A 27,271-nucleotide genomic window follows, 5' to 3' on the forward strand; every position below is an offset into this window, starting at 1 on the left:
ATCAATAAGTGCTACTGACAGAGTAAAAATGAACGATGCTAAAACTTTACCGAAACGCGTATGAGTGAAAATAAAAAAAAAATTCTGGTTGCTCAAGGCAGCATCTTTTGCGACAGCTGTACAGTGTGAGTCATCTCCACCTATCGATTCTTTTTTATGCTACCCGCAACACCTTCAAAAACCACGAGTGAGATTTTCGTATTCTCTCGCTCGCTATGTGGAAACTGTTAGTGCTACAGGAAAAAATAATCGAGCTCTTTTGTAATTAATGTACTGTACTTAAATTTGGAGTGGCCGAGCGGCTCTAGGCGCTACAGTCTGGAGCCGCACTACTGCTACGGTTGCAGGTTCGAATCCTGCCTCGGGCATGGATGTGTGTGATGTCCTTAGGTTAGTTAGGTTTAAGTAGTTCTAAGTTCTAGGGGACTGATGACCTCAGAATTTAAGTCCATAGTGCCCAGAGCCATTTGAACCATTTGTACTTAAATTTTGTACTGGGAAACGTTTTCGTTGGAGGCCAAAGTTTTAGAGTTATTCAAGTACAACATCTTTGAAAGTCACTTTTGTACGCTTATATGAATAAATCGAAAGCCACGGCCTCTAGCGAAAACATAGCCCAGTACAAAATTTAACTATATTAAACTTCCAACAAAAATGTCCTGTTCATTTTTTTTTTTGTTGGACTAATAGTTTATACGTATCTAGAGAGAAAGTATGACAGTGTTACACGTGGTTTTCGAAGGCACTGCATGTTGCATTAAAACGTCGGTAGTGGCAGCTGAATGAGCGCGTCCTGCATAATACTTTTGTCAGCGGTGGTACCAGCAGTGAGAGGTTGGCTGCTGCCTCACCTTGTTGCCTATCTTGTCCTTCCACCTGGTCCAGGAGTGGAGCCCCGGCCGCCAGTAGTCGAGCAGGTAGTTCTCGGCGTACTCCTGGCCGCGGCCGTGGTCGAAGCGGCCCTGCGTGCGCACCGCCGTCACGGCGTGCAGCGAGTGCAGCTCCACCTGCAGCCACTCCTCGGCGGCCCGCGTCACCATGTTGCGGGGGCACCACGCGCCGCCGCCGGTCTCACTGTGCAGCCTGCGGGAAGACACCAACTCTGCAGCTCTCACTTACGCTACAAACACTGATCAAATGTATGCTGACAGCCACATGTAATTCGGAACTGACCACTAGATGACACATGAGGCGGAACCACCAGTATAAAAGAACGCGGGAAAAATTTGTGTTGTCAGTAGAGAAGCAATAACGTCAGAATGGGACGTCAGTGGCTTCGAATGTGGGCTAGTCACTGGATGCTACCTGATAAATCCATCAGGGACATTTTAACGCTTCTAAAGCTACCTAACTCAACTGATGGTGATCTTTCTGGGAAATGGGAACGCGAAGGAACAACCGCAGCTAAATGAAGATCAGGCAGTCCTTATTTACTGACGGACAGGGAATGTCGAGCATTGCAAAATGACTCTGAGCACTATGGGACTTAACATCTGTGGTCATCAGTCCCCTAGAACTTAGAACTACTTAAACCTAACTAACCTAAGGACATCACAAACATCCATGCCTGAGGCAGGATTCGAACCTGCGACCGTAGCGGTCGCGCGGTTCCAGACTGTAGTGCCTAGAACCGCTCTGCCACTCCGGCCGGCCGAGCGTTGCACTGGGTGGCCGTAAAAAAACGCGTGAAATCAGCGGAAGGAATCATTCGTGAGTTCCAAAGTGCTGCCAGCGATCTAGCTAGCACAATGGCTGTGTGACGGATTTAAAAAGAATGGGATTCAGTGGTTGAGCAGCTCCTCATAAAGCCGTCGGCACACGGACTGTGCATCCAAACGTTCAGCGTGCCGAGTTTCTGATGTCATAGCGTGGAATAGCACGTTCGGGAGTCTTTCCGAACGTGCAGAGCAATATCTCCTATGTCTGATATTCTGACCAATGAGATGGCACAACGCCACCTACGTCACACACACGCCGTCTCCCTTCAGTACAGAGTTGTGAGGCGCCATATTGGCATTCATTTCAAGCCTACATGTATATTTGCCGTTTCTGAGCACCAGCAAATTGAGAATCACTGGAAAACCCGTTGTTAGCTGTGTGATTCGCTCCAATAAAATAATGAGAAACATCATATTCGTGGGAAAAGAATTATTGTAACTTGCGTATTATGAGAGCAGGCTATTTAAAGGCAGCGATACACTGAAGATCCACCGAAACGAATTGCTCTTGGTACAATTTGTTATAATTAAACTTCAATTAGTAACATAATTATCTACAATCAACGTGTTTAGATGGGGTAAGACAATGTGATTAAATCCTAGGCGCCTATTGTTCGTTTAGCGTAATGAGAAGCGTCTCCATCTGGCAATGAATTTTTATTGGGGCAGTAGTTCGCGTCCTAACACTTCCAGATTTTTTCCCCTAACAGTCGCGTTTTTATTACGTTCTGAAACATTTTTATTAGTTTAATATAAGTATATGCTATAATATTTGATGTTATGTAAATATAAGTTCACCTTTTTTGAGGGGTGACTGTTCGGTTGGCTCAATCTACAGGACAGCTTGCGCTACTTGTATAAAGATATTTTGCTCCTTTTTCTTTTACGCTTCGTAATTCATAAGTTGCAAAGATTCACCTACTGGGTAGGAACAGTGATCAAGTAAGACTGACCTTGGGATTGTACTAAATTGTGGGAATGATGAAATAATGTTTATCTTATGCGCAGAAGTATTCCAAATTTGTACCGCACTGTTTGTAATGGAACTTTTATAAGCCTGTGTCCTTATTGATTTTACATGATACTTTCCTTTTCGTGGACTATGGAGGAAATGTGCGTTTTAATAGAGCTAACGTGGGAATTTTACGCGCGCCCGTTCAGTAAACAGTGTGATTGATGAACTAGGTCGCCGGCCGGAGTGGCCCTGCGGTTCTAGGCGCTACAGTCTGAAGCCGAGCGACCGCTACGGTCGCAGGTTCGAATCCTGCCTCAGGCATGGATGTGTGTGCTGTCCTTAGATTAGTTAGGTTTAATTAGTTCTAAGTTCTAGGCGACTAATGACTTCAGAAGTTAAGTCGCATAGTGGTGAGAGCCATTTTTTTATGAACTAGGAACATCCCTCAACAGCCGCTGGAGTGCGTTGCGATCGCGTATACCACGCTGGGGCCCACGTACCGTATGCACAAGTCGCATCGTTCCTGAGCGTTCAGCAGCACGTTGAACTTGGCACGCTCGACGTTAACATTCGACAGCATGGTCCGCGTGCCGACGGCTTAAGGTAAACATCTCTGCCGTCCTAAGCGACGCTTGAGGTAGTATAAAGAACGGCGCCATGAACAAGTGATTTGGAGTGATTAATCGCGCTACACATTGTGGCAATCCGATGGAAGGTTTTGGGTCTAGGTAATGCTTGGAGTACGTTTCTTGGCACGAGTGGAAGTACAGGGGAGGCGGTGCTACGCTGTATGGGTGGTTTACGTGATTAAGGTGTGTTCCTACATCGCGCTTAAGGTAACTGTAAATGTGGAAGTGTATGAATGCATGTTACAGCATTATGTACTGCACACAGAAGAGGAACCTAAAACGTTTATTTGAAACCACAAACGGTCTTCAAGCCACAGTCACTAAAACAGCAAAATTTTAAAAGGTTACGTTACTATTTTCGGCGCATTGAGTCGACATTTTAAAATGTCATCACAAACCTGGACAACTACATTAACAATTAGAACCACACTTCTTTAAAATTTTAGGAAAGATACACTAAAGCCAGTAAAATGAAGCAAAGGCAGCGGAAACGGGTCACAAGACGTCATGACAATTTTTGATTGATCGTCATTTCACACTATAATTCAGTGTAGGTGAAAACTGCATCAGATACAAGGTGTTATATGCAACTGCATTACGCCCAGCAGCGACGCGTCGATCATTTTGCAAACAAAAGCTCGCATTTCATAATCTTATAACGTGCAGAAAGCTCAAAATAAGGCCCAAAATAAGTGTATGCAATATCTTGCATCCTAATGCAGTTTTCATCTAAACTGCATTAAGGTTTGAAATGACTGATTAATCAAAAACTGTCATGACGTCTTGTGACCCATTTCTGGTGCCTTTGCTTCAGTTTGCTCGTTTTAGTGTATCTTTCGTTATATCCGAAAGACGTTTGGTTGAAATTATTATTTCAGTTGTCCAGGTTTGTAATTACATTTGAAAATGACGACTCATTGCGTTGAAACTACAGTAGTTACCTAATCTTTTAAAAATTTCATTGCTTTAGTGACTGTCTTAACGACCGTTTTTGGTGTCAAATTAATATTTTAAATTTCATTCAGTCACACTCCTTGATGACAGTTATGTCAAAATACAAAAAAGAAGAGGAACCGCTTGGGATTGATGACTGTGTCAGGGAGTAGGAACAACTGATGAATTTAGCAGGCAGGTTTCATTTCCTCCAGTGTCCTCAAGATCGCGGATAGTTCGGCACACATTAAAAGAAACAAATGTGGATAACTCCGCCCGAACAGGACACGAAGGTCCAACTGTACCGACCTGTCGCCATGTCATCCTCAGGCCACAGGCGTCACTGGATGCAGATATGGAGGGGCACGTGGTCAGCACACCGCTCTCCCGGCCGTATTTCAGTTTACGAGACCGGCGCCGCTATTTATCAATCAAATAGCTCCTCAGTTTACCTCACAAGGGCCGTGAGCACCCCGCTTGCCAACAGCGCTCGGCAGACTGGATGGTCACCCATCCAAGTGGTAGCCCATCCCGACGGCGCTTAACTTCATTGATCAGACGAGAACCGGTGTTACACTGCGGCAAGGTCGTTGGCAGTATGTGGTTAAAATAACGAAAGTATTTGATACACAGTGAGAAGGAAACCTATAAAATGACACTGATGCACTCACTCCCACCTCACTCACTTTGACCTACACAATCACTGTATTTCACATGTCTTAAGACAATGGAAACAGGGGGAATGCTATCTGGGATTAAAACAAAAGTAAAGCGACAGGAAGGCATAGGGAAATGTGACTGGCTGACAACTTAAAAAAAAAAACCACCAGTGAGCCAGTCATCCTGTTAACACGTTAAAAACTTCTCCCTAAGATTTTTGGAAACAAGTTGGAGAAATCATATAACGTTAAAAAAACTCTCACCATATTCGTTTGGACGTTTCCTAAACCGGAGGGCAAATCTGTCGGCAACTCTGCCGCTGATCGCTGGTTGGACACAGTCAAATAAAATGTGGCGTCCAGCGATCTGCACGTCACAGGCGCCACACATTGAAAGGTCCTCTCGTCGAAGCAAGAAGTCATGCTTTACAGGGCTGTGGCCTATGCGAAGACGAGTAAGGAGAACCTAGTACAGTCCGCGTGGCTGGAAGGAGATACACCAAGGCTGCGTTGTGGGCTTTACCGGGTGGAGGTTGTTGTCTGTTCCAGACACTCATTTTCACATCGAAACATCAACAGTGAGATGACAGCATGCTGGGTATTGGTACACTGAACTAACCGATTGTATCTGCCCTTTCGTTTCTTGCAATATCCGTGTGTGCTGGCACCCGGCAGAAAGGACATCTTCTTCCCAAGCCTTTGTATCCAGAGCAGGGTGTCCTGGACTACTTTATCAGCTGAATACAAACGTGACTGCAGGGTTCTCAGGGAGTCGGAATACATGAGGAATTTAGCAGGCACGGCACATTTCATTTGCTCTAGTGTCCTCAAGATCCCGGATAGTTCGACATCGATTACAGTAATCTCTGGAAGCAACTTCTGTGAGGACATGACGCGGGAAAACGACAGAGCATCCAACGGAGCCCCCTGTTTTGGCCCATGCGTGAATACAGCTATATAATCGGGGTGCTCATTTAAAATGTTGGAAAATAGCATATTAAAAATAGAAGCTAGAGTGCAGTCTCTCCTGTACTGCACTAAATCTAAAATTACTCTGTGGCTCTTCCGTAACCAAGGTGGCAGTTGGTTAAAACCCCAGTTTTGAGCCCATTCGTGCCGCACGGCAAAGGACTCCAACATACATTTAACACGGATTCCAAACGGTCACATTGCCTGTGGACGATTGGCAAAGAGACATTTCATAGCTGGAACTGAGTGTAGTGTGGAACTGATATGCCTGACGTACCATGAGAAGCTGCTGCCGGATGGTAAGTGGTGGTTCCGCAGCTCATCACGGAGACTGGGTATGGGGCTGATCCTGTAAGGGACCATGGCCAGCCTGATTCCCTCGTGGTATACAGCGTCAGTGATCTTCAGATATGAAGGCCCCAAAGACTCGTACACTGTGTACTCGTAGTCCAGCCGCGACCACACGAGAGCCTTGTAAAACTGGAGCAGATGCAGCCTATTCTTTCCCCAAGATCTGTGGCTAAGACACTTCAAAATGTTCAGTCCCTTTTGGGACAATGCCTTCAGGTCATTTCGGTGTGGTAACCAAAACAGTTTGGAGTAAAAAATGAGGCGTGAAGACCGCATAGATTCTTTAATAGGAAGAATGGTGTACCACGCATGCAATTCATGTAAATTAAAAATGCGACGAGAACGATACAATGAACACACACATATTTCTCTGCAGAAAATGTGAAAGCATTCTTTGCAGCCCACACCTCCTGCCTCTTCACTGTGAGGTACAACTGACAAGTCGCTGTTGCACTATTGGAGGAGAAGCAGAAAACTGCAAAATCGTCCACAAATAAGGAGCACTGTAGGACTCCTTACCGTAAACTGATATTGTTTATGGTTATGATAAAAAAGGTAACAATTAAAACACTGCCCTGAGGAACGAGGAACACCATTCTCCATTTCGAAACTGTTCAATAGCGCGCCACCAACTCGGTAACGAAAAAAAGCACTTTGATAAGAAGGATGAAATTAAGATGGAGAGATGGTGGAACTACTGTAGAATACTGAATCGCCAAGAAGTATCATACACCTTACTGATATCAAAAAATACACCTATACAATGCTATTTACGTAGGAAAGCCTACTGAATAGCCGCCTCTAGAAAGGTCAGGTTGTCGATAGCGGATCGAAATTTTATGAATTCACGCTAAGAGCGACTTAGGAGCTGTCTGGTCTTCAACATCTAGACCAGACGACGGTTAATCATTCGTTCCCAGGTCATTCCTACTCAGCTCGTTAAGGCGACGCTCCGGTAACTACTAGACACATTCGGTCCTTCCTCAGTTTGAGAAGAGTTATCAAACATGCTTTCCTCCAGGAGTGGGGAAAGTTGCCTATATGCCATATCGAGTTAAAAAGTTGAAGTAGGACTTCCTTTAAAGCATGTTTCAAGTTCCACACTGGGATACATCACATCACGCAGACAGTGCTGAATCCAGCTCCCACCTGGAGAAGGAGCAGTTGTAGAACTCTGAACTGTTAGGCCTGAATTTCAACTCACCCCTTTCCTTAGAGGCGCGGTAACGACGGAACACTTGCTCCTGGCTGGTAGTGAGAAGTCAGTGCAAAATGCTCTGCCATTGTCTGTGTAATACCAGCAGGTGTTGTTTGAAGACACCCCTGAGTCAACAACATTGCGATATACCTATACCTATATAGTTCCTTTACCGTAAATCTTCCCAATGGCTTCTCATACTATAGTAGAAGTAGTGGAACGGTTGATAAAGAGTCCAGGAACACTTGGCAAGACCTTTTCTTGCTGTCCTTGATGTTGCGTCGGGCCTTTGCCCTCGCTAATAGAAAGGCTGCGAGGTTTACCGCCGTTGGGCGATTCTTACGCTGTCGCAGGAACTGTACACCTGACCTGAATGACTGAACAGCACACATCAGTCCACCGAGGAGCAGATGGTCTCCTAGGATGATTGGATGGAGAGGTCAGCAGGATGGTGGATTACTTGTGTGATATGGTCCACCCAATCCTGTTTACTGTTGCGGCACTCAAACACAGCCATCTGGCTGAACAGTGTCCAGTTGGCTCTGCTGATCATCCATCATGGAGGCGTACTTACAGGGAGAGCTCCATCAAGAAGGTAAATGCAGATTGGCAAATGATCGTTGGAATGAAGATCATCTGTGACTTCCCACTGAACAGAAACCACAAAGGCTGGAGAGCAGAAAGAGAGGTCGATGGCTGAGAGTGAGCCAGTGGCACACAGAAATGAGTGTGAGTGCCTGTGTTGAGGACGCACAGCATGTCAGATGTCTTGAGGCGCTCCAAAACCCAAATCTGAGGGCAAGTAGAGGTCGAGCTCCCCGTAATATATTATAAGAGCTAAGGTCTCTCAGTGGTAGAAATGGTCAGGGAAGTTGTTCTCTAAAATCTGTTAGAGCCTCAGAGTCAATTTCATCATGTGGAGGTAAATATAGCAGCAAATAGAGATCTCCAACACACATGAACTTCAACTACAGCTAGATGTGTGTCAGTAGCTAAGAGGAGAGCAGAGGAGTGGTGCACTATCGACAAAAAAGCGACCCCTGCCTTGGCCCTTGGTAATCCTCATGGTAGAGTGTATAGTCCATTAGTATTGGGGCATCAGACGATTTTAAAATGAATTTCCTGCAAACACAAGCACAGGGGGCGTTCCTGTGCTAGCAGTTTTGGTTCCTCCACATGTGTCCTGAACCCATTAATGTTCGATATAGGAGCGTCGTGTCACGGAGGTTCGCACTTCTGCCCTGTCTTTCCGGCATGGAGATGAGGCTGTAGCGGGTTTGGGGTCAGTGTTGATACAAGATGTGTGACCGTGGCCGATATCGAGATTCATTTGCTCTATAGACGAGTCTAATGAGATGTCGTAGAGAGGGGTGTCGACATCATCAGACTGCTTGCTTCCCATCTCCATTGGTAGCTGATTGCCTTAAAACTTTTTTTTTGGCCTGGGGAGTTTTTGGAGCCATAGCCGTGGAAGTGGAAGTGACTGCACTGGATGGTGGACCAGTGTGAACCTTTGGAGGAGCAGGGTGCTCCACAGTGTTGGTAACCATGGCCTTGTCTGATGTTCTTGGAGGTACAGGTTTCAAAGTAATCGCAGCAGCACAAGTGCATTGACAGATGCAGGTACTAGTATTAACACTAGCAACCTCCGTCTGTGTAGCAGCAACAGTCTCCTGAACTGACAGTTTAAGAAGAGACGCAAAGGAGGAAGCGAAGGTCGGGCTGCATGGCCTTGTAGATCTTTTTGGCCTCACCATACGAGATATGCTTGGTTGTTTGATCTCCTGTGTCTTCCTCTCTTCAAGGAAGACACTGCAGTCCCTGCTCCAGACAGAATGATGTCCAGAGCAGTTTACACACTTCGGAGGAGATGCACAGCTAACTCTTTTATGGGCGGTCTTACCACATTTGCCACAACATAGTGATGTTACACACTGCCATGTTACACGCTACAATGCGGAGTCATTTCGTGGTAGAGGGCTGTTATGTGGACATGAAGAATAAGGACGTAGAATGTTAATAACGTTTATTTTATTTAAAAAGTTTTAGAGTGTTCAAAAAAAAAAGAAAAAAAAAGAAAACGGATGCTTTACTTTTCAGCACGCCGCCGTAGTATGTTAGACTACATGGGACGACAGAGAGAGTTGTCTGACAGTAGACTAATATATGTTGCACTTTTGTTGACCATTAGCAAGAGGTTGAAACAGAGAAAGAAATCTCTGCTAAGCACCCTCACTGCCATAACAAGCACAATACGCCGTGGAGTGGCCGCGCGGTTAAAGGCACCAAGTCACGAATCGCGTGGACCTCCAGCTATAGGTTCGAGTCCTCCCTCGGGCATGGTGTGTGTATGTTGTCCATAGCGTAAGTTAGTTTAAGTAATGTGTAAGTCCAGGGACCGATGACCTCAGCAGTTTGTGCTTCGTGACGAGAATCTACGAAAGTACAACTGACACCCGTGGACGACAAGGTCGTTAGAGAAGGAGCACAACGCGACCGCTGCGGTCGCAGTTTCGAATCCTGACTCGGGCATGGGTGTTTGTGATGTCCTTAGGTTAGTTATGTTTAAGTAGTTCTAAGTTCTAGGGGACTGATGACCACAGCAGTTAAGTCCCATAGCGCTCAGAGCCATTTTTTGGAATAGGAGAGGAGAATGGCCGTGTCCTTTTTAAAGGAACATTCCTGGTACTCGCATTAATTTATTTATGGAAGCAACGTAAATATTAAATGACGCTGACAAGATAGTGACTTGGACTATTCTTCTCTCGTATACGAGTCCATTGTATTAACCACACCGTCACCTCGGTCGGTAAACGGAAGTAACGGGCGTATAACAGGTTCGTGAAAGTCGAAGGTAGGAACAGACTTGCTTCGTTGCTCGTAATTAATGGGTACTACAACCCTACAAAAACTCGTGGATTCAGTATACTGAGCCACCCTCCACAGAAGTTCCTCGATCTTCGTCTCTCCTTACCCTGCCTTCCATTGTCTCAGCTTCTATCACATTTCCCTTATCCCTTCCGTGTACACGTAACAGTGAAGGATAAGTACCCTTATTCAAGACACAAAGGAATTAATGACACCAGCTGCCAGAGGGCATTGATTTAAATCAATGGGGAAAGTTGAAAATTTATGCTCGGTCGGGATTTGAATATGGATTTTCTGCTTACTACGTCACTGCACTATCGGTACATAGTGGTCATCGCACCTGCACTGTCTATCTTAGCATGCCTCCCGTCAGACCCAAATTCGCAACTTATCCACACACTACAGATGCAATGTCCCTTGACCACTATGCTCTTGACCGTGGCATTTCGCCGATTCCCATAAGAGTTTTCACGGGGCGTGCATCCTAATTGTAGTGACAATAGGTCGTCCTCGCCTTAATTGTGAATGTAGTATCTGGTCTTTCAGGCTTTACTATGTCAGTTTCCAGGAATAATCGCTGCATCTGTGGACATGTCTGAAAGAACTGACACCATATATACAAAGACTACTCCACGAAACTGACATAATAATGGCAGAGTATATGAATATCTAAGGAGATTCATAATGCAGTGAATTTAAATAGGAGTGTTCAAAACAATATGTATTCATTACTGAATACTATGTGCTCCACGAAACTCGAAATATCTATCAGGACATGATAATTTCGAAAGAGGACATTCAAAACCAAAACATTTCTCTAAACGAAGTCGTCCGAAATGTCTGAAAACTTATCAAAAATATAACGTGTTTCTGATAGATCACTCCAGGTTTGTAAAAACTTTAACACATTTCATAGACGGGATACTGCATCGTTTTAACTTCTGTCGTCTCGGGAAGATACATTGCGTGTAGGGCGATGGGTGTTCAGCCTGCTGAAGAACTCCTGAAGCAGGTCTCAAAAATGAGGTTGTAACACTGAATAAAGATGACAGAGGAAAATCACAGTTCCAACGATTTAGAAGATCAAACATTTATTTACTGTAAGTATTACTTACTGATACAGGTTTCGCTTATAAATACTCAACAAATTTCCAGAAGAATATTCTATATACAATAGCTATTAAAATAAGGCTCCTGGTGTGCTAATATTCTCTTTCAGTTGCAAAGCCAACGATTAATTCCAGTCGTTACCTTATGTTTTGAATGAAGTCTCAATTCACTTAAATACGTTTTCTGAGTACTGAGGATTTTTCAGTCCACGCAGAATAACATCCTTTTGAGGTAACAAGAGTGTACATAACTTAATTCTTATATTGCCTCGAACCATTTCCATACAAAACCCATAACGTAACGTATTATACTTTGTCAGTTTATAATCTCAACAGCAAAATTTACAAAATTATGTTTCCTGAGGGAAACAGTAGCATGATCTGGCAGGGGTTGGCTTGGCTCTGATGCAGGGAACCATCAAGACACATAAAATTCAGCAAGTATTAATGACAAATTCTTGTTGAAAAAAATCAGTAACCTAAGCTAGTTAGTTTTGTATGTCTTCTTGACATTTACTAAAGGAAGTGAGGAAATAAACTAGTACATCTGCCTCTTTGATTTTAACTTTTCTATTGCGTTTACCTATTTTTCAGTGACGTAAGTTTTGAAGCAGAACTCGAGTCTAAGTAAAAGAAATAATTTAATTTTGATATATGACTGTACAAAGAAGGTTGTTTGCATTATTTAATTCTTGGTCTGCTGCCCATGTCAAATCTCTGCTACCCATGTCTAATCGAACTTCAGCCTTCGTGTCGATGATAGCCTCTTAAGTCAAGAATGAAACTGTTGCTTGATGTATCTTGGCTTCATCATTAGGAATGTCTCTGAACATGTGTGTTAGTGTTCTTTTCTCGACAAACAGTGCCGATTTCTGGATTACTGCTAGTACTGATGAAACCAGACGAGGTGAGCTAGCGATCCACGTGAGACCATTCCGACGGTGACTTTGCTTACCTCCTAACGAGAATAACTGCAAAGTTAAAGCATCAAAGTTATTTCGCGGGTGCTAAGGAAGGTCTAAGCTATTTAACCTCCTCTGAATATTGGGCCGTACTTTAGATGTTGAGTGATAATCTCATCAATTTGTTATCTCTCTGGATGAACAAATTCTGTGAGTAATTTAGGCTACCCATCCAATTTTTAGGATGGGATCTTTACGTAGTTATATTAAATAGATTTGGTGGAAGTAAAACTTTCTCTTATTTGTACGTGTACAGGTATTATGTTTATATTAAATATATTTAACAGTGAAATTGTTCGTAATCGTAGCTTTCTATGACTTAAAGGAAACAGATTGTTGTTGTTGTTGTTGTTGTTGTCTTCAGTCCTGAGACTGGTTTGATGCAGCTCTCCATGCTACTCTATCCTGTGCAAGCTTCTTCATCTCCCTGTACCTACTGCAACCTACATCCTTTTGAATCTGCTTAGTGTACTCATCTCTCGGTCTCCCTCTACGATTTTTACCCTCCACGATGCCCTCCAATGCTAAATTTGTGATCCCTTGATGCCTCAAAACATGTCCTACCAACCGATCCCTTCTTCTAGTCAAGTTGTGCCACAAACGTCTCTTCTCCCAAATCCTATTCAATACCTCCTCATTAGTTACGTCATCTATCCACGTTATCTTCAGTATTCTTCTGTAGCACCACATTTCGAAAGCTTCTGTTCTCTTCTTGTCCAAACTAGTTACCGTCCATGTTTCACTTCCATACATGGCTACACTCCAGACAAATACTTTCAGAAACGACTTCCTGATACATAAATCTATATTCGATGTTAACAAATTTCTCTTCTTCACAAACGCTTTCCTTGCCATTCCCAGTCTACATTTTATATCCTCTCTACTTTGACCATCATCAGTTATTTTACTTCCTAAATAGCAAACTCCTTTACTACTTTAAGTGTCTCATTTCCTAATCAATTCCCTCAGCATCACCCGATTTAATTTGACTACATTCCATTATCCTCGTTTTGCTTTTGTTGATGTTCATCTTATATACTCCTTTCAAGACACTGCCCACTCCGTTAAACTGCTCTTCCAAGTGATTTGCCGTCTCTGACAGAATTACAATGTCATCGGCAAACCTCAAAGTTTTTACTTCTTCTCCATAAATTTTAATACCTACTCCAAATTTTTCTTTTGTTTCCTTTACTGCTTGCTCAATATACAGATTGAATAACATCGGGGAGAGGCTACAACCCTGTCTCACTCCTTTCCCAACCACTGCTTCCCTTTCATGCCCCTCGACTCTTATAACTGCCATCTGGTTTCTGTACAAATTGTAAATAGCCTTTCGCTCCCTGTATTTTACCCCTGCCACCTTCAGAATTTGAAAGAGAGTATTCCAATCAACATTGTCAAAAGCTTTCTCTAAATCTACAAATGCTAGAAACGTAGGTTTGCCTTTTCTTAATCTTTCTTCTAAGATAAGTCGTAAGGTCAGTATTGCCTCACGTGTTCCAACATTTATACGGAATCCAAACTGATCCTCCCCAGGAAACAGATGTAGCTCTCAAAAGCATCTTTCCTGCCCTTTAAAATGGAATTATTGTTACGAAACACATTGTACATAAATTATTTGGGCTTAAGGGAGAATATTATTACTGAAATTATTTTAAATATTCTTTCTTACTCGATGGGTCAAGCTGCTGGAAAACCAGTCTGGAGTGTAATTAGCAGTCTTCGAAAGGGAGGTAAGAAGGAAATGACAAGTATTTTGGACAGGTCAGGAAAACTGCTGGTGAATCCTGTGAATGCCTTGGGCAGATGGAGGGAATATTTTGAAGAGTTGCTCAATGTAGCTGAAAATACAATCAGTGATGTTCCAGATTTCGAGGTAGAATGGGATAAGAATGATGATGGAAATAGGATCACATTTGAGGAAGTGGAGAAAATGGTCAATAGATTGCAGTGCAATAAAGCAGCTGGGATGGATGAAATTAAGTCAGAACTCATCAAATACAGTGGAACGGCAGGTCTTAAATGGCTACACAGGATATTTGAAATGGCCTGGGAGTCGGGACAGGTTCCATCAGACTGGACAAAAGCAGTAATCACACCAATCTTTAAACATGGAAACAGAAAAGATTGTAACAACTACAGAGGTATCTCTTTAAACAGCGTTGTGGGTAAAATCTTCTCAGGTATTGTTGAAAGGAAAGTGCGAGTATTAGCTGAGGACCAATTGGATGAAAATCAGTGTGGGTTTAGGCCTCTTAGAGGTTGTCAGGACCAGATCTTTAACTTACGGCAAATAATGGAGAGGTGTTATGAGTGGAACAGGGAATTATATCTATACTTTATAGATCTAGAAAAGGCATATGACCGGGTTCCTAGGAGGAAGTTATTGTCTGTTCTACGAGATTATGGAATAGGAGGCAAACTTTTGCAAACAATTAAAGGTCTTTACATGGATAGTCAGGCAGCAGTTAGAGTTGACGGTAAATTAAGTTCATGGTTCAGAGTAGTTTAGGAGGTAAGGCAAGGCTGAAACCTCTCTCCACTGGTGTTCATATTATTTATGGATCATATGTTGAAAACAATAGACTGGCTGGGTGATATTAAGATATGTCAACACAAAATAAGCAGTCTTGCATATGCGGATGACTTAGTTGTGATGGCAGATTCGATTGAAAGTTTGCAAAGTAATATTTCAGAGCTAGATCAGAAATGTAAGGACTATGGTATGAAGATTAGCATCTCCAAAACGAAAGTAATGTCAGTGGGAAAGGAATATAAACGGATTGAGTGCCAAATAGGAGGAACAAAGTTAGAACAGGTGGACGGTTTCAAGTACTTGTTGTTGTTGTTGTGGTCTTCAGTCCTGAGACTGGTTTGATGCAGGTCTCCATGCTACTCTATCCTGTGCATGCTTCTTCATCTCCCAGTACCTACTGCAACCTACATCCTTCTGAATCTGTTTAGTGTAGTCATCTGTTGGTCTCCCTCTACGATTTTTACCCTACACACTGCCCTCCAATACTAAATTGGTTATCCCTTGATGCTTCAGAACATGCCCTACCAACCGATCCCTTCTTCTGGTCATGTTGTGCCACAAACTTCTCTTCTCCCCAATCCGATTCAATTATTCCTCATTAGTTATGTGATCTACCCATCTAATCTTCAGCATTCTTCCGTAGCACTACATTTCGAAAGCTTCTAATCTCTTCTTGTCCAAACTATTTATCGTCGATGATTCACTTCCATACATGGCTACACTCCATACAAATACTTTCAGAAATGACTTTCTGACACTTTAATCTATACTCGATGTTAACAAATTCTCTTCTTCAGAAACGCTTTCCTTGCCATTGCCAGTCTACATTTTATATCCTCTCTACTTCGACCATCATCAGTTATTTTGCTCCCCAAATAGCAAAACTCCTTTACTACTTTAAGTGTCTCACTTCCTAATCTAATTCCTTCAGCATCACCCGACTTAATTTGACTACATTCCATTATCCTCGTTTTGCTTTTGTTGATGTTCATCTTATATACTCCTCTCAAGACACTGTCCATTCCATTCAACTGCTCTTCCAAGTCCTTTGCTATCTCTGACAGAATTACGATGTCATCGGCGAACCTCAAAGTTTTTATTTCTTCTCCATGGACTTTAATACCTACTCCGAATTTTTCTTTTGTTTCCTTCACTGCTTGCTCAATATACAGATTGAATAACATCGGGGATACACTACAGCCCTGTCTCACTCCCTTCCCAACCACTGCTTCCCTTTCATGTCCCTCGACTCTTATAACTGCCACCTGGTTTCTGTACAAATTGTAAATAGCCTCTCGCTCCCTGTATTTTAGCCCTGCCACCTTCAGAATTTGAAAGAGAGTATTCCAGTCAACATTGTCAAAAGCTTTCTCTAAGTCTACAAATGTTAGAAACGTAGGTTTGCCCTTCCTTAATCTAGCTTCTAAGATAAGTCGTAGGGTCAGTATTGCCTCACGTGTTCCAACATTTCTACGGAATCCAAACTGATCTTCCCCGAGGTCGGCTTCTACTAGTTTTTCCATTCGTCTGTAAAGAACTCGCGTTAGTATTTTGCAGCTGTGACTTATTAAACTGACAGTTCGGTAATATTCACATCTGTCAACACCTGCTTTCTTTAGGATTGGAATTATTATATTCTTCTTGAAGTCTGAGGGTATTTCGCCTGTCTCATACATCTTGCTCACCAGATGGTAGAGTTTTGTCAGGACTGGCTCTCCCAAGGCCGCCAGTAGTTCCAATGGAATGTTGTCTACTCCAGGGGCCTTGTTTCGACACAGGTCTTTCAGTGCTCTGTCAAACTCTTCACGCAGTATCGTATCTCCCATTTCATCTTCATCTACATCCTCTTCCATTTCCATAATATTGTCCTTAAGTACTTCGCCCTTGTATAGACCCTCTATATACTCCTTCCACCTTTCTGCTTTCCCTTCTTTGGTTAGAACTGGGTTTCCATCTGAGCTCTTAATATTCATACAAGTGGTCCTCTTTTCTCCAAAGGTCTTTTTAATTTTCCTGTAGGCAGTATCTATCTTACCCCTAGTGAGATAAGCCTATACATTCTTACATTTGTCCTCTAGCCATCCGTGCTTAGCCATTTTGCACTTCCTGACGATGTCATTTTTGAGACGTTTGTATTCCTTTTTGCCTGCTTCATTTACTGCATTTTTATATTTTCTCCTTTCATCAATTAAATTCAATATTTCTACTGTTAACCAAGGATTTCTACTAGCCCTCGTCTTTTTACCTACTTGATCCTCTGCTGCCTTCACTACTTCATCCCTCAAAGCTACCCATTCTTCTTCTATTGTATTTCTTTCCACCATTCCAGTCAATTGCTCCCTTATGCTCTCCTTGAAACTCCGTACAACCTCTGGTTCTTTTAGTTTATCCAGGTCCCATCTCCTTAAATTCCCACATTTTTGCAGTTTCTTCAGTTTTAATCTACAGGTCATAACCAACAGATTGTGGTCCGAGTCCACATCTGCCCCTGGAAATGTCTTACAATTTAAAACCTGGTTCCTAAATCTCTGTCGTACCATTATATAATCTATCTGAAACCTGTCAGTATCTCCAGGCTTCTTCCATGTATACAGCCTTCTTTTATGATTCTTGAACCAAGTGTTACCTATGATTAAGTTGTGCTCTGTGCAAAATTCTACCAGGCGGCTTCCTCTTTCATTTCTTTGCCCCAGTCCATATTTACCTACTACGTTTCCTTCTCTCCCTTTTCCTACTACCGAGTTCCAGTCACCCATGACTATTAAATTTTCGTCACCCTTCACTATCTGAATAATTTCTTTTATTTGGTCATACATTCCTTCAATTTCTTCGTCATCTGCAGAGCTAGATGGCATATAAATTTGTACTACTGTAGTAGGTGTGGGATTCGTATCTATCTTAGCCACAATAATACGTTCACTATGTTGTTTGTAGTAGCTTACCCGCATTCCTATTTTCCTATTCATTATTAAACCTACTCCAGCATTACCCCTATTTGATTTTGTGTTTATAACCCTGTAGTCACCTGACCAGAAGTCTTGTTCCTTCTGCCACCGAACTTCACTAATTCCCACTATATCTAACTTTAACCTATCCATTTCCCTTTTTAAATTTTATAACCTACCTGCCCGATTAAGGGATCTGACATTCCACGCTCCGACCCGTAGAACGCCACTTTTCTTTCTCCTGATAACGACATCCTCTTGAGTAGTCCCCGCCCGGAGATCCGAATGGGGGACTATTTTACCTCCGGAATATTTTACCCAAGAGGACGCTATCATCATTTAATCATACAGTAAAGCTGCATGCCCTCGGGAAAAATTACGGCTGTAGTTTCCCCTTGCTTTCAGCCGTTCACAGTACCAGCACAGCAAGGCTGTTTTGGTTATTGTTACAAGGCCAGATCAGTCAATCATCCAGACTGTTGCCCCTGCAACTACTGAAAAGGCTGCTGCCCCTCTTCAGGAACCACACGTTTGTCTGGCCTCCCAACAGATACCCCTCCGTTGTGGTTCCACCTACGGTACGGCCATCTGTATCGCTGAGGCACGCAAGCCTCCCCACCAACGGCAAGGTCCATGGTTCATGGGGGGGGGATCAAGTACTTAGGATGCATATTCTCACAGGATGGCAACATAGTGAAAGAACTGGAAGCAAGGTGTAGCACAGCCAATGCAGTGAGCGCTCAGCTACAATCTACTCTCTTCTGCAAGAAGGAAGTCAGTACCAAGACTAAGTTATCTGTACACCGTTCAATCTTTCGACAGCTTAGTTGTATGGGAGCGAAAGCTGGGTGGATTCAGGTTACCTTATCAACAAAGTTGAGGTTACGGCTATGAAAGTAGCTAGAATGATTACAGGTACTAGTAGATGGGAACAATGGCAGGAGGGTGTCCACAATGAGGAAATCAAAGAAAAACTGGGAATGAACTCTATAGATGTAGCAGTCAGGGCGAACAGGCTTAGATGGTGGGGTCATGTTACACGCATGGGAGAAGCAAGGTTACCCAAGAGACTCATGGGTTCAGCAGTAGAGAGTAGGAGGAGCCGGGGCAGACCTGGATTCGGTTAAGAATGATTTTGAAGTAATAGGTTTAACATCAGAAGAGGCACCAATGTTAGCACTGAATAGGGGGAACATGGTGGAATTTTATAAGGGGGCTATGCTCCAGACTGAACGCTGAAAGGCATAATCAGTCTTAAATTATGATGATGATGATGATGATGATGATTTCTTACTCGATACATGGGGCGACGTCACAAATGTATGTATGCACGGTGGCTTTGATCTAAGAAAATCCTTGTGGTGAAAGAAATCTTCAGAGCAAGTATTCGGTCAGCAACGGGAGACGATAAAAATAAAGCTGTCATCAATCCGAAGGTTAGTTCGAGAAACGGCTTTCTATATGAGCTCTAATTTCCTTTATCTTGGTGGTTATTACGCGCTATGTACGTTGGCGGCCGGAGAACCGTTCGCCAATTAGCTTTAAATGCCGGTTCTCTAAATTTTCTCATCGCGGAAAGAACGTCGTCTTCCCTCCAGGGGTTCACAAAGCATCTCCGTACTAGTCGCGTCTTGATCGAAACTACCAATAATGAATCTGGCGGTGGATTCTACACTGCACGGAAGATGGTACACTCACACTGTCAGCATCGTTGGGGAGATCGACTTACACTCCTGGAAATGGAAAAAAGAACACATTGACACCGGTGTATCAGACCCACCATACTTACTGCGGACACTGCGAGAGGGCTGTACAAGCAATGATCACACGCACGGCACAGCGGACACACCAGGAACCGCGGTGTTGGCCGTCGAATGGCGCTAGCTGCGCAGCATTTGTGCACCGCCGCCGTCAGTGTCAGCCAGTTTGCCGTGGCATACGGAGCTCCATCGCAGTCTTTAACACTGGTAGCATGCCGCGACAGCGTGGACGTGAACCATATGTGCAGTTGACGGACTTTGGGCGAGGGCGTATAGTGGGCATGCGGGAGGCCGGGTGGACGTACCGCCGAATTGCTCAACACGTGGGGCGTGAGGTCTCCACAGTACATCGATGTTGTCGAAAGTGGTCGGCGGAAGGTGCACGTGCCCGTCGACCTGGGACCGGACCGCAGCGACGCACGGATGCACGCCAAGACCGTAGGATCCTACGCAATGCCGTAGGGGACCGCACCGCCACTTCCCAGCAAATTAGGGACACTGTTGCTCCTGGGGTATCGGCGAGGACCATTCGCAACCGTCTCCATGAAGCTGGGCTACGGTCCCGCACACCGTTAGGCCGTCTTCCGCTCACGCCCCAACATCGTGCAGCCCGCCTCCAGTGGTGTCGCGACAGGCGTGAATGGAGGGACGAATGGAGACGTGTCGTCTTCAGCGATGAGAGTCGCTTCTGCCTTGGTGCCAATGATGGTCGTATGCGTGTTTGGCGCCGTGCAGGTGAGCGCCACAATCAGGACTGCATACGACCGAGGCACACAGGGCCAACACCCGGCATCATGGTGTGGGGAGCGATCTCCTACACTGGCCGTACACCTCTGGTGATCGTCGAGGGGACACTGAATAGTGCACGGTACATCCAAACCGTCATCGAATCCATCGTTCTACCATTCCTAGACCGGCAAGGGAACTTGCTGTTCCAACAGGACAATGCACGTCCGCATGTATCCCGTGCCACCCAACGTGCTCTAGAAGGTGTAAGTCAACTACCCTGGCCAGCAAGATCTCCGGATCTGTCCCCCATTGAGCATGTTTGGGACTGGATGAAGCGTCGTCTCACGCGGTCTGCACGTCCAGCACGAACGCTGGTCCAACTGAGGCGCCAGGTGGAAATGGCATGGCAAGCCGTTCCACAGGACTACATCCAGCATCTCTACGATCGTCTCCATGGGAGAATAGCAGCCTGCATTGCTGCGAAAGGTGCATATACACTGTACTAGTGCCGACATTGTTAATGTTCTGTTGCCTGTGTCTATGTGCCTGTGGTTCTGTCAGTGTGATCATGTGATGTATCTGACCCCAGGAATGTGTCAATAAAGTTTCCCCTTCCTGGGACAATGTATTCACGGTGTTCTTATTTCAATTTCCAGGATTATATATATATATATATATATATATATATATATATATATATATATATATATATATATATATATATATATATATATATATATTCAGAAAAACCGTAAACTCTACAATGGCTCACACTCTCACCATATCAGAAATAACATGAAAATCCACGTTAAATGTTCTGTGGAAACCTCTGAACGCACGAAACTGAGAGACGTAGCGGAATGACGCTATTGGCTGGAGCCTCTTGTTGTACGTTGCCGCTTGGTACTGTGTGTCGTTCAACCACCCGCCTTCTTTCGTATACATCACTCTAGAATTAGCTGACAAAGAGAAATAAGTTCACCATCTTTTAGCAAAAACGATGGTTAGTGAACTGGCAAAAATGTTTAGTAAATTTTGAGAGTTCATCTGAATTCGGAAAAATATGGTGTTAGTCGCAGACCGTAATGCAGGAAAGAATCAGATCTAGGACGATCTTGATGTCTATAACTACGTCCATACTCGGAAAGCCATCTTGCGGTGTTTAGCGGAAGGAACTTCTAATGGTGTTGTTATTCTCCTACCTTTCCGGCTCCAACCGCGATTAGTGTGTGGGATAAAAAAAGACTGCCGATGAGCTTATAATCCCTGGGATTTGCTTGCCATGGTCATTTCGCTAGAAGCTTATGAGAGCAAGTAACATATCACCCTACTGCTCTTGAGACGTACTGCCACGAAATTTCAATAGCTAGCCTCTCCAGCATGTAATGATCTTCCTTGAAGCGTTTGCCACTGGAATTTATTTAGCATTTTCGCAAAGCTCTTGGCAATTACGAAAGGTTCCCGTAACGAGACGCTCCGCAGTACCTTGACCTACTCTGTCTGTTCTATTAATACAACTTGGTTAGGGTTCAAGACAGGTGGTAAATACTCGGGATTCAGTTCAACAAGTGTGCAGCAAGCCATTTCTTTAGTGGCTGAATTGCACGTCCGTAAGATTCTTCCGATGAATCTCAGCTTGGCATCTTTTTCTCCTACAATTATTTACCATTCTACTTTGGTCGGCCCAGTCGTTTACGGAATGTTGCCGGGTGTAATGAGTTTTGTAGATGGTTTTCAACATGTTAACACACGAGCACGTGATTTCTACGGCTGCTGCTTTGTGTAGTAATAGTGGATCAGAAGCCGAAACGTTCAGAGCAGAGAATAGCGTGATTTAGCGCAAGCTGGTATTCTAATTTGATAGTTTTGGATTAGATGGGGGAGATGATAGATGTAGGATGCACTGATCGAAGATACTAACTTGGCAAGATTTATTAAACTGGCAATATACCGAATAGTTTCCGGGGAACCTGTAGTATTTTATGTTGGTGGGAATTTCTGAGTTTCACACGTTTGGACTCCTACTGATTGACTGGTTTTCCCGTATCAGTAATTCTCGAAAAACTGGCAAAGAGTCAGTTATACATTAAACTGTGATTGATACAGTCGTGCGTTTCCAGATCTTCGAATTCAGCCGGCTGCTGTGGTCGAGCGGGTCTAGGCGCTTCAGTCCGGAACCATGCGGCTGCTACGGTCGCAGGTTCGAATCCTGCCTCGGGCAGGACATGTGTGTGATGTCCTTAGGTTAGTTAGGTTTAAGTAGTTCTAAGTCTAGGGGACTGATGGCCTCAGATCTTAAGTCCCATACTGCTTAGAGCGATTTGAACCATTCGAATTCATCTGAGACCCCACCGTGATCATATTTGCCGGAGTTGTCACTTTTTCACGTTGTATTGCGGACAAAAGTGAGGTTGGTGGGTCTGGACAAAAGCTACCATTAATGTATGAGAGCTGAGAGTCGGCCCGGATTTTCCGATCAACTGGCAACAATGCGTAGCGAGTTCGCATGTGTCGCAAGGACCTAGAGTGCGTGGAAATCGACATATACCGTTAAGAAGAGGGCAACCAAAATTTATCAAGTCTCGTGCCACCCTACATGACATCACAGTGAAGTTAGTTAAGTACTGGTTCTGGGCAATTCCCTTTATCAGTAGTAACACAAAGACGTCACCAGGCTCTACGGACACTCATCTGTGACCGATGGTACACGTCTGATGCGTCTACAGTAAGCCCTGGAATTTCCGTAAAATAGCAACGTTTTCAGTATGCAAGAAGCCATCCTGCAGGAGAGAATGTACGTTTGGTAGTATGCAAACGATAGATTTATAGACGTTAGTTCCCATTTAACATGGAACCTGCTTGGTCTTGGGTAAAAACTGTACGTACGGGGTGATGTGACGAGTGGTAAGACATTAGGCTTATGTTCGGGAGGAAGTGGTTCAAATTCCTGTTCGGCAACCCTGATTTACATTTTGCATGGATTCCCTAAATCGCTTAAGGCAAATGTGAGGACAGTTCGTTTTAAAACAACATAGCAGATTCCCCTCCGCATACAACCCTGGTTCGAGCTTGTGCTCCGTTTCTAACGTCAGCATCGTAGATGGAATATTAAACGATAAATTTCCTTCCTTTACAAAGTGTGTAACGGGATTTTCTGCAGACAATGCTGCACAGCTTCTTTGTGATTCAGGAACGGCTCCTTGGAAGTACCGAAAGCTGTTGTGCAGTGAACCCCGCGAGTCCAAAAAGTTTCGTGATTGGATTAATAAAAAAAAGAGAAAGTGTAAGGTTGTCATTTTACTGCCTCAAGTGTTTTACGTAGTCTCCTCCCACTTGAGTAAAATGCACAGAACATTCATACAACTATGTTAAATAGTCAGAAGAGACCTTCTTTGATTTTTTAAAATTGGCTCGTCACATTGGCTTGAATGACGGTTACGTCATCTAAGCATTCGCCCTTCATATGAATCAGTGCACTGTGTCGTTTTCTAGTAGGTTCGAACTGATATCACTAAGTCTCCACATCAGTGATGATTTTTTCCAGAAAAGGAGTGTCCGCGTTTTTTCATTTCAACCAAGTTAGTGCAGGCGTTCACACGTCATTGTTTCTTTTCGGGAGTCAATGTGCGGTACAAATTTTGCACACACTTTTCTTTTCTTGAAACATTCTAGAGAATGTCTTGAACACTCGATTTAGAAATGTTGCTCCATTGCAATTTGTGACACAAGACCGCTGACACATACAGCCATAGGTCCGCAACTTTACACTGCCTGCTCACAACTGAGTGGTGGAATATACTGTTATGCCTAAAAGTATCCGAATGTCCTGAATTGCGTTTCACCTGATTTTCATGCAGCCCAATAACGTATCTGTCTTGAAAGGGCTCCAGTCGCTTGACTGTACAAAGTGGTTGCAGCAAGTGACCACTAGAAAACAGTGATCTGCATCGCAATTAACTTCAGGTGTAAACTAATGTCACGATACGACAAACATCAAGGAACGCCTGAGATGGTCCACAACGCTTGTAAACTCAAATTTACTAAAATAAGTGACGTTTCTGAAGTATTACCTCTCATTGCCGCCGGTGTGGCCGAGCAGTTCTAGGCGCTTCAGTCCGGAACCGCGCGACCGCTACGGTCGCAAGTTCGAATCCAGCCTCGGGCATGGATGTGTGTCATGTCCTTAGCTTAGTTAGGTTTAAGTAATTCTAAGTTCTAGGGGACTGATGACCTCAGAAGTTAAGTCCCATAGTGCTCAGAGACATTTGAAACATTTTTGAAGAGATGATAAACATACAAAATATTTCCATAACAGTTAGGAGTGCTCATGTTAAAGCCGGAAAGGACATTATGAAAATTTTTGTAAAGAGCTAGGATTCGGCGAAAGTTTTTAATAGGCACTAGTATATCCTGTTTACCCCTGATTACGCCAATGAGGAACACAGACTGCACCGTAGTTCCAAATGCACATTAACCACGATGGCCCTTCGAGTCCGATTACACATTAGGATGGGCAAAGACAGAGGGGTAAATGGCAGCATGTAAAAACTCCTGTTATCAGTAACCTTTGTTACACTAGTGTTTTATTTTAGTTAAGGAACCGAACACCATGTAAGGGCACTGGGCGCTTATTCTGACTTTTCTTTCAGCTTGAGGTGTTGAATGTACTGGTTCTGATTCCACGGGATCTGGTCCCTTCGGGACGAATTAGTGCCACCAATTCGTTGTTTGCACAAGTTTTCGAACGCCTCAAGTTCTATACGTAATGCGCGTTTCATGGTTTGAATCCTAGCTCTTTACAAAAATTTTCATAATGTTCTTTCAGGCTTTAGCGTGACCACACCTAACTGTTGAAGGAAATATATTTTTATTTTCACTATCTCTTCATTCATTGCCAGTAACGATATGTGACGGTTTTGTCTCACAGAGATACACAGATATTTTCGTCACATCATTTCTACATCTACATCTACATCCATACTCCTCAAGCCACCAGACGGTGTGTGGCGGAGGGTACTTTGAGTACCTCTATCGGTTCTCCCTTCTATTCCAGTCTCACACACGTTACTCCTAGCTAAAGGTGAAGAAGAATTGGGTGGTTAATGTGTCTTCGTAGTCAACAACGATATATGCGGGATTCGCTTCCCCGTCATCAAACATTTACATGTGGTACTTCTGTTTTCAGTTGCAGTTGCCCGGTAAAGTTCCAAAAAATCGTCAACGACAGTGGACAAAGTGTCTATAGCCATTTTCATCTTTGGTGTCCTACGACAATTCATGTTTTGCTTGTGTGCTAGGTCTAACTGTTTGCTCTCATTTTTACAACAGTTTGTTGTTGGTAACTACTTGTGATTATTTCGACAATGATCAGGAATTACAAAGAAAAACTCAGTGTGGAAGACGATTTTTCTTCAGTGGCTCACTGCGATGATGAACTTTTCCAGACAATGGATTATCTCGAGGAGGAATATATAGATGAAGATAACCATTATGGTCAGCCTAAGTTTGGTACACTGATGCAGACATAAAGAAATGTGAGCACGAGAATTTATGCGGGAGGTTATGGACAATGATTTTGTTGTCATTATAACACCGTGGTTTGACAATAGCTCAGTCACTTTGCTGCTCAAACTTCAAAGTCATTGGAACGAAAGATATCTGTAGACGTTGGGATAAGAAAAATAAATTGTACATTGATGTTATGAGACTTGAGGTTGCGAATCTGTACAAGATTGTCACGCGGTGTTGACACGTTTTTAATTCAATATATAGAACACTTATTCTATCAGTTCGTGGCCGGAGTGCGTGCATGAGTAAAACGTCTTGGGCTTCCTGAAAAAGAAAACTTATTCGTCAATATACACTACTGGCCATTAAAATTGCTACATCAAGAAGAACTGCAGATGATAAACGGGTATTCATTGGACAAATATGATTACATTTTCACGCAATTTGGGTGCATAGACCCTGAGAAATCAGTACTCAGAACAACCACCTCTGGCCGTAATAACGGCCTTGATACGCCTGGGCATTGAGTCACAGAGCTTGGATGGCGTATACAGGTACAGCTGCCCATGCAGCTTCAACACGATACCACAGTTCATCAAGAGTAGTGATAGGCGTATTGTGACGAGTGATTTGCTCAGCCGCCATTGACCAGACGTTTTCAATTGGTGAGAGATCTGGAGAATGTGCAGGCCAGGGCAGCAGTCGAACATTTTCTGTATCCTGAAAGGCCCGTGCAGGACCTGCAATATGCGCTCGTGCATTATCCTGCTGAAATGTAGGGTTTCGCAGGGATCGAATGAAGGGTAGAGCCACGGGTCGTAACACATCTGAAATGTAACGTCCACTGTTCAAAGTGCCGTCAATGCGAACAAGAGGTGACCGAGACGAGTAACCAATGGCACCCCATACCATCACGTCGCGTGATACGCCAGTATGGCAATGACGAATACACGCTTCCAATGTGCGTTCACCGCGATGTCGCCGAACACGGATGCGACCATCATGATGCTGTACACAGAACCTGGATTCATCCGAAAAAATGACGTTTTGCCATTCGTGCACCCAGGTTCGTCGTTGAGTACACCATCGCAGGCGCTCCTGTCTGTGATGCAGCGTCAAGGGTAACCGCAGTCATGGTCTCCTAGCTGATAGTCCATGCTGCTGCACACGTCGTCGAACTGTTCGCGCAAATGGTTGTTGTCTTGCAAACGTCCCCATCTAATAACTCAGGAATCGAGACGTGGCTGCACGATCGTTACAGCCATGCGGATAAGATGCCTGTCATCTCGACTGCTAGTGATACGAGGCCGTTGGGATCCAGCACGGCGTTCCGTATTACCCTCCTGAACCCACAGACTCCATATTCTGCTAACAGCCATTGGATCTCGACCAACCGGAGCAGCAATGTCGCGATACGATACACCGCAATCGCGATAGGCTAC

General features: G+C 43.9%; 1 protein-coding gene across 3 annotated transcripts in view; it reads right to left on the reverse strand.

The window, feature by feature from the left end:
- Window positions 1–27,271, reverse strand: part of LOC126275217 (discoidin domain-containing receptor 2-like) — an 842,049-nt gene that overhangs the window by 244,333 nt on the left and 570,445 nt on the right. For all 3 annotated transcript variants that reach the window (XM_049977178.1, XM_049977180.1, XM_049977179.1), the window contains exon 4: window positions 852–1,083. In XM_049977178.1, the coding sequence (XP_049833135.1) occupies window positions 852–1,083 (232 nt within the window). The remainder of the gene's footprint in view (window positions 1–851; window positions 1,084–27,271) is intronic.

This window comes from Schistocerca gregaria, chromosome 1, assembly GCF_023897955.1.
Source record: "Schistocerca gregaria isolate iqSchGreg1 chromosome 1, iqSchGreg1.2, whole genome shotgun sequence".
Taxonomy (NCBI): domain Eukaryota; kingdom Metazoa; phylum Arthropoda; class Insecta; order Orthoptera; family Acrididae; genus Schistocerca; species Schistocerca gregaria.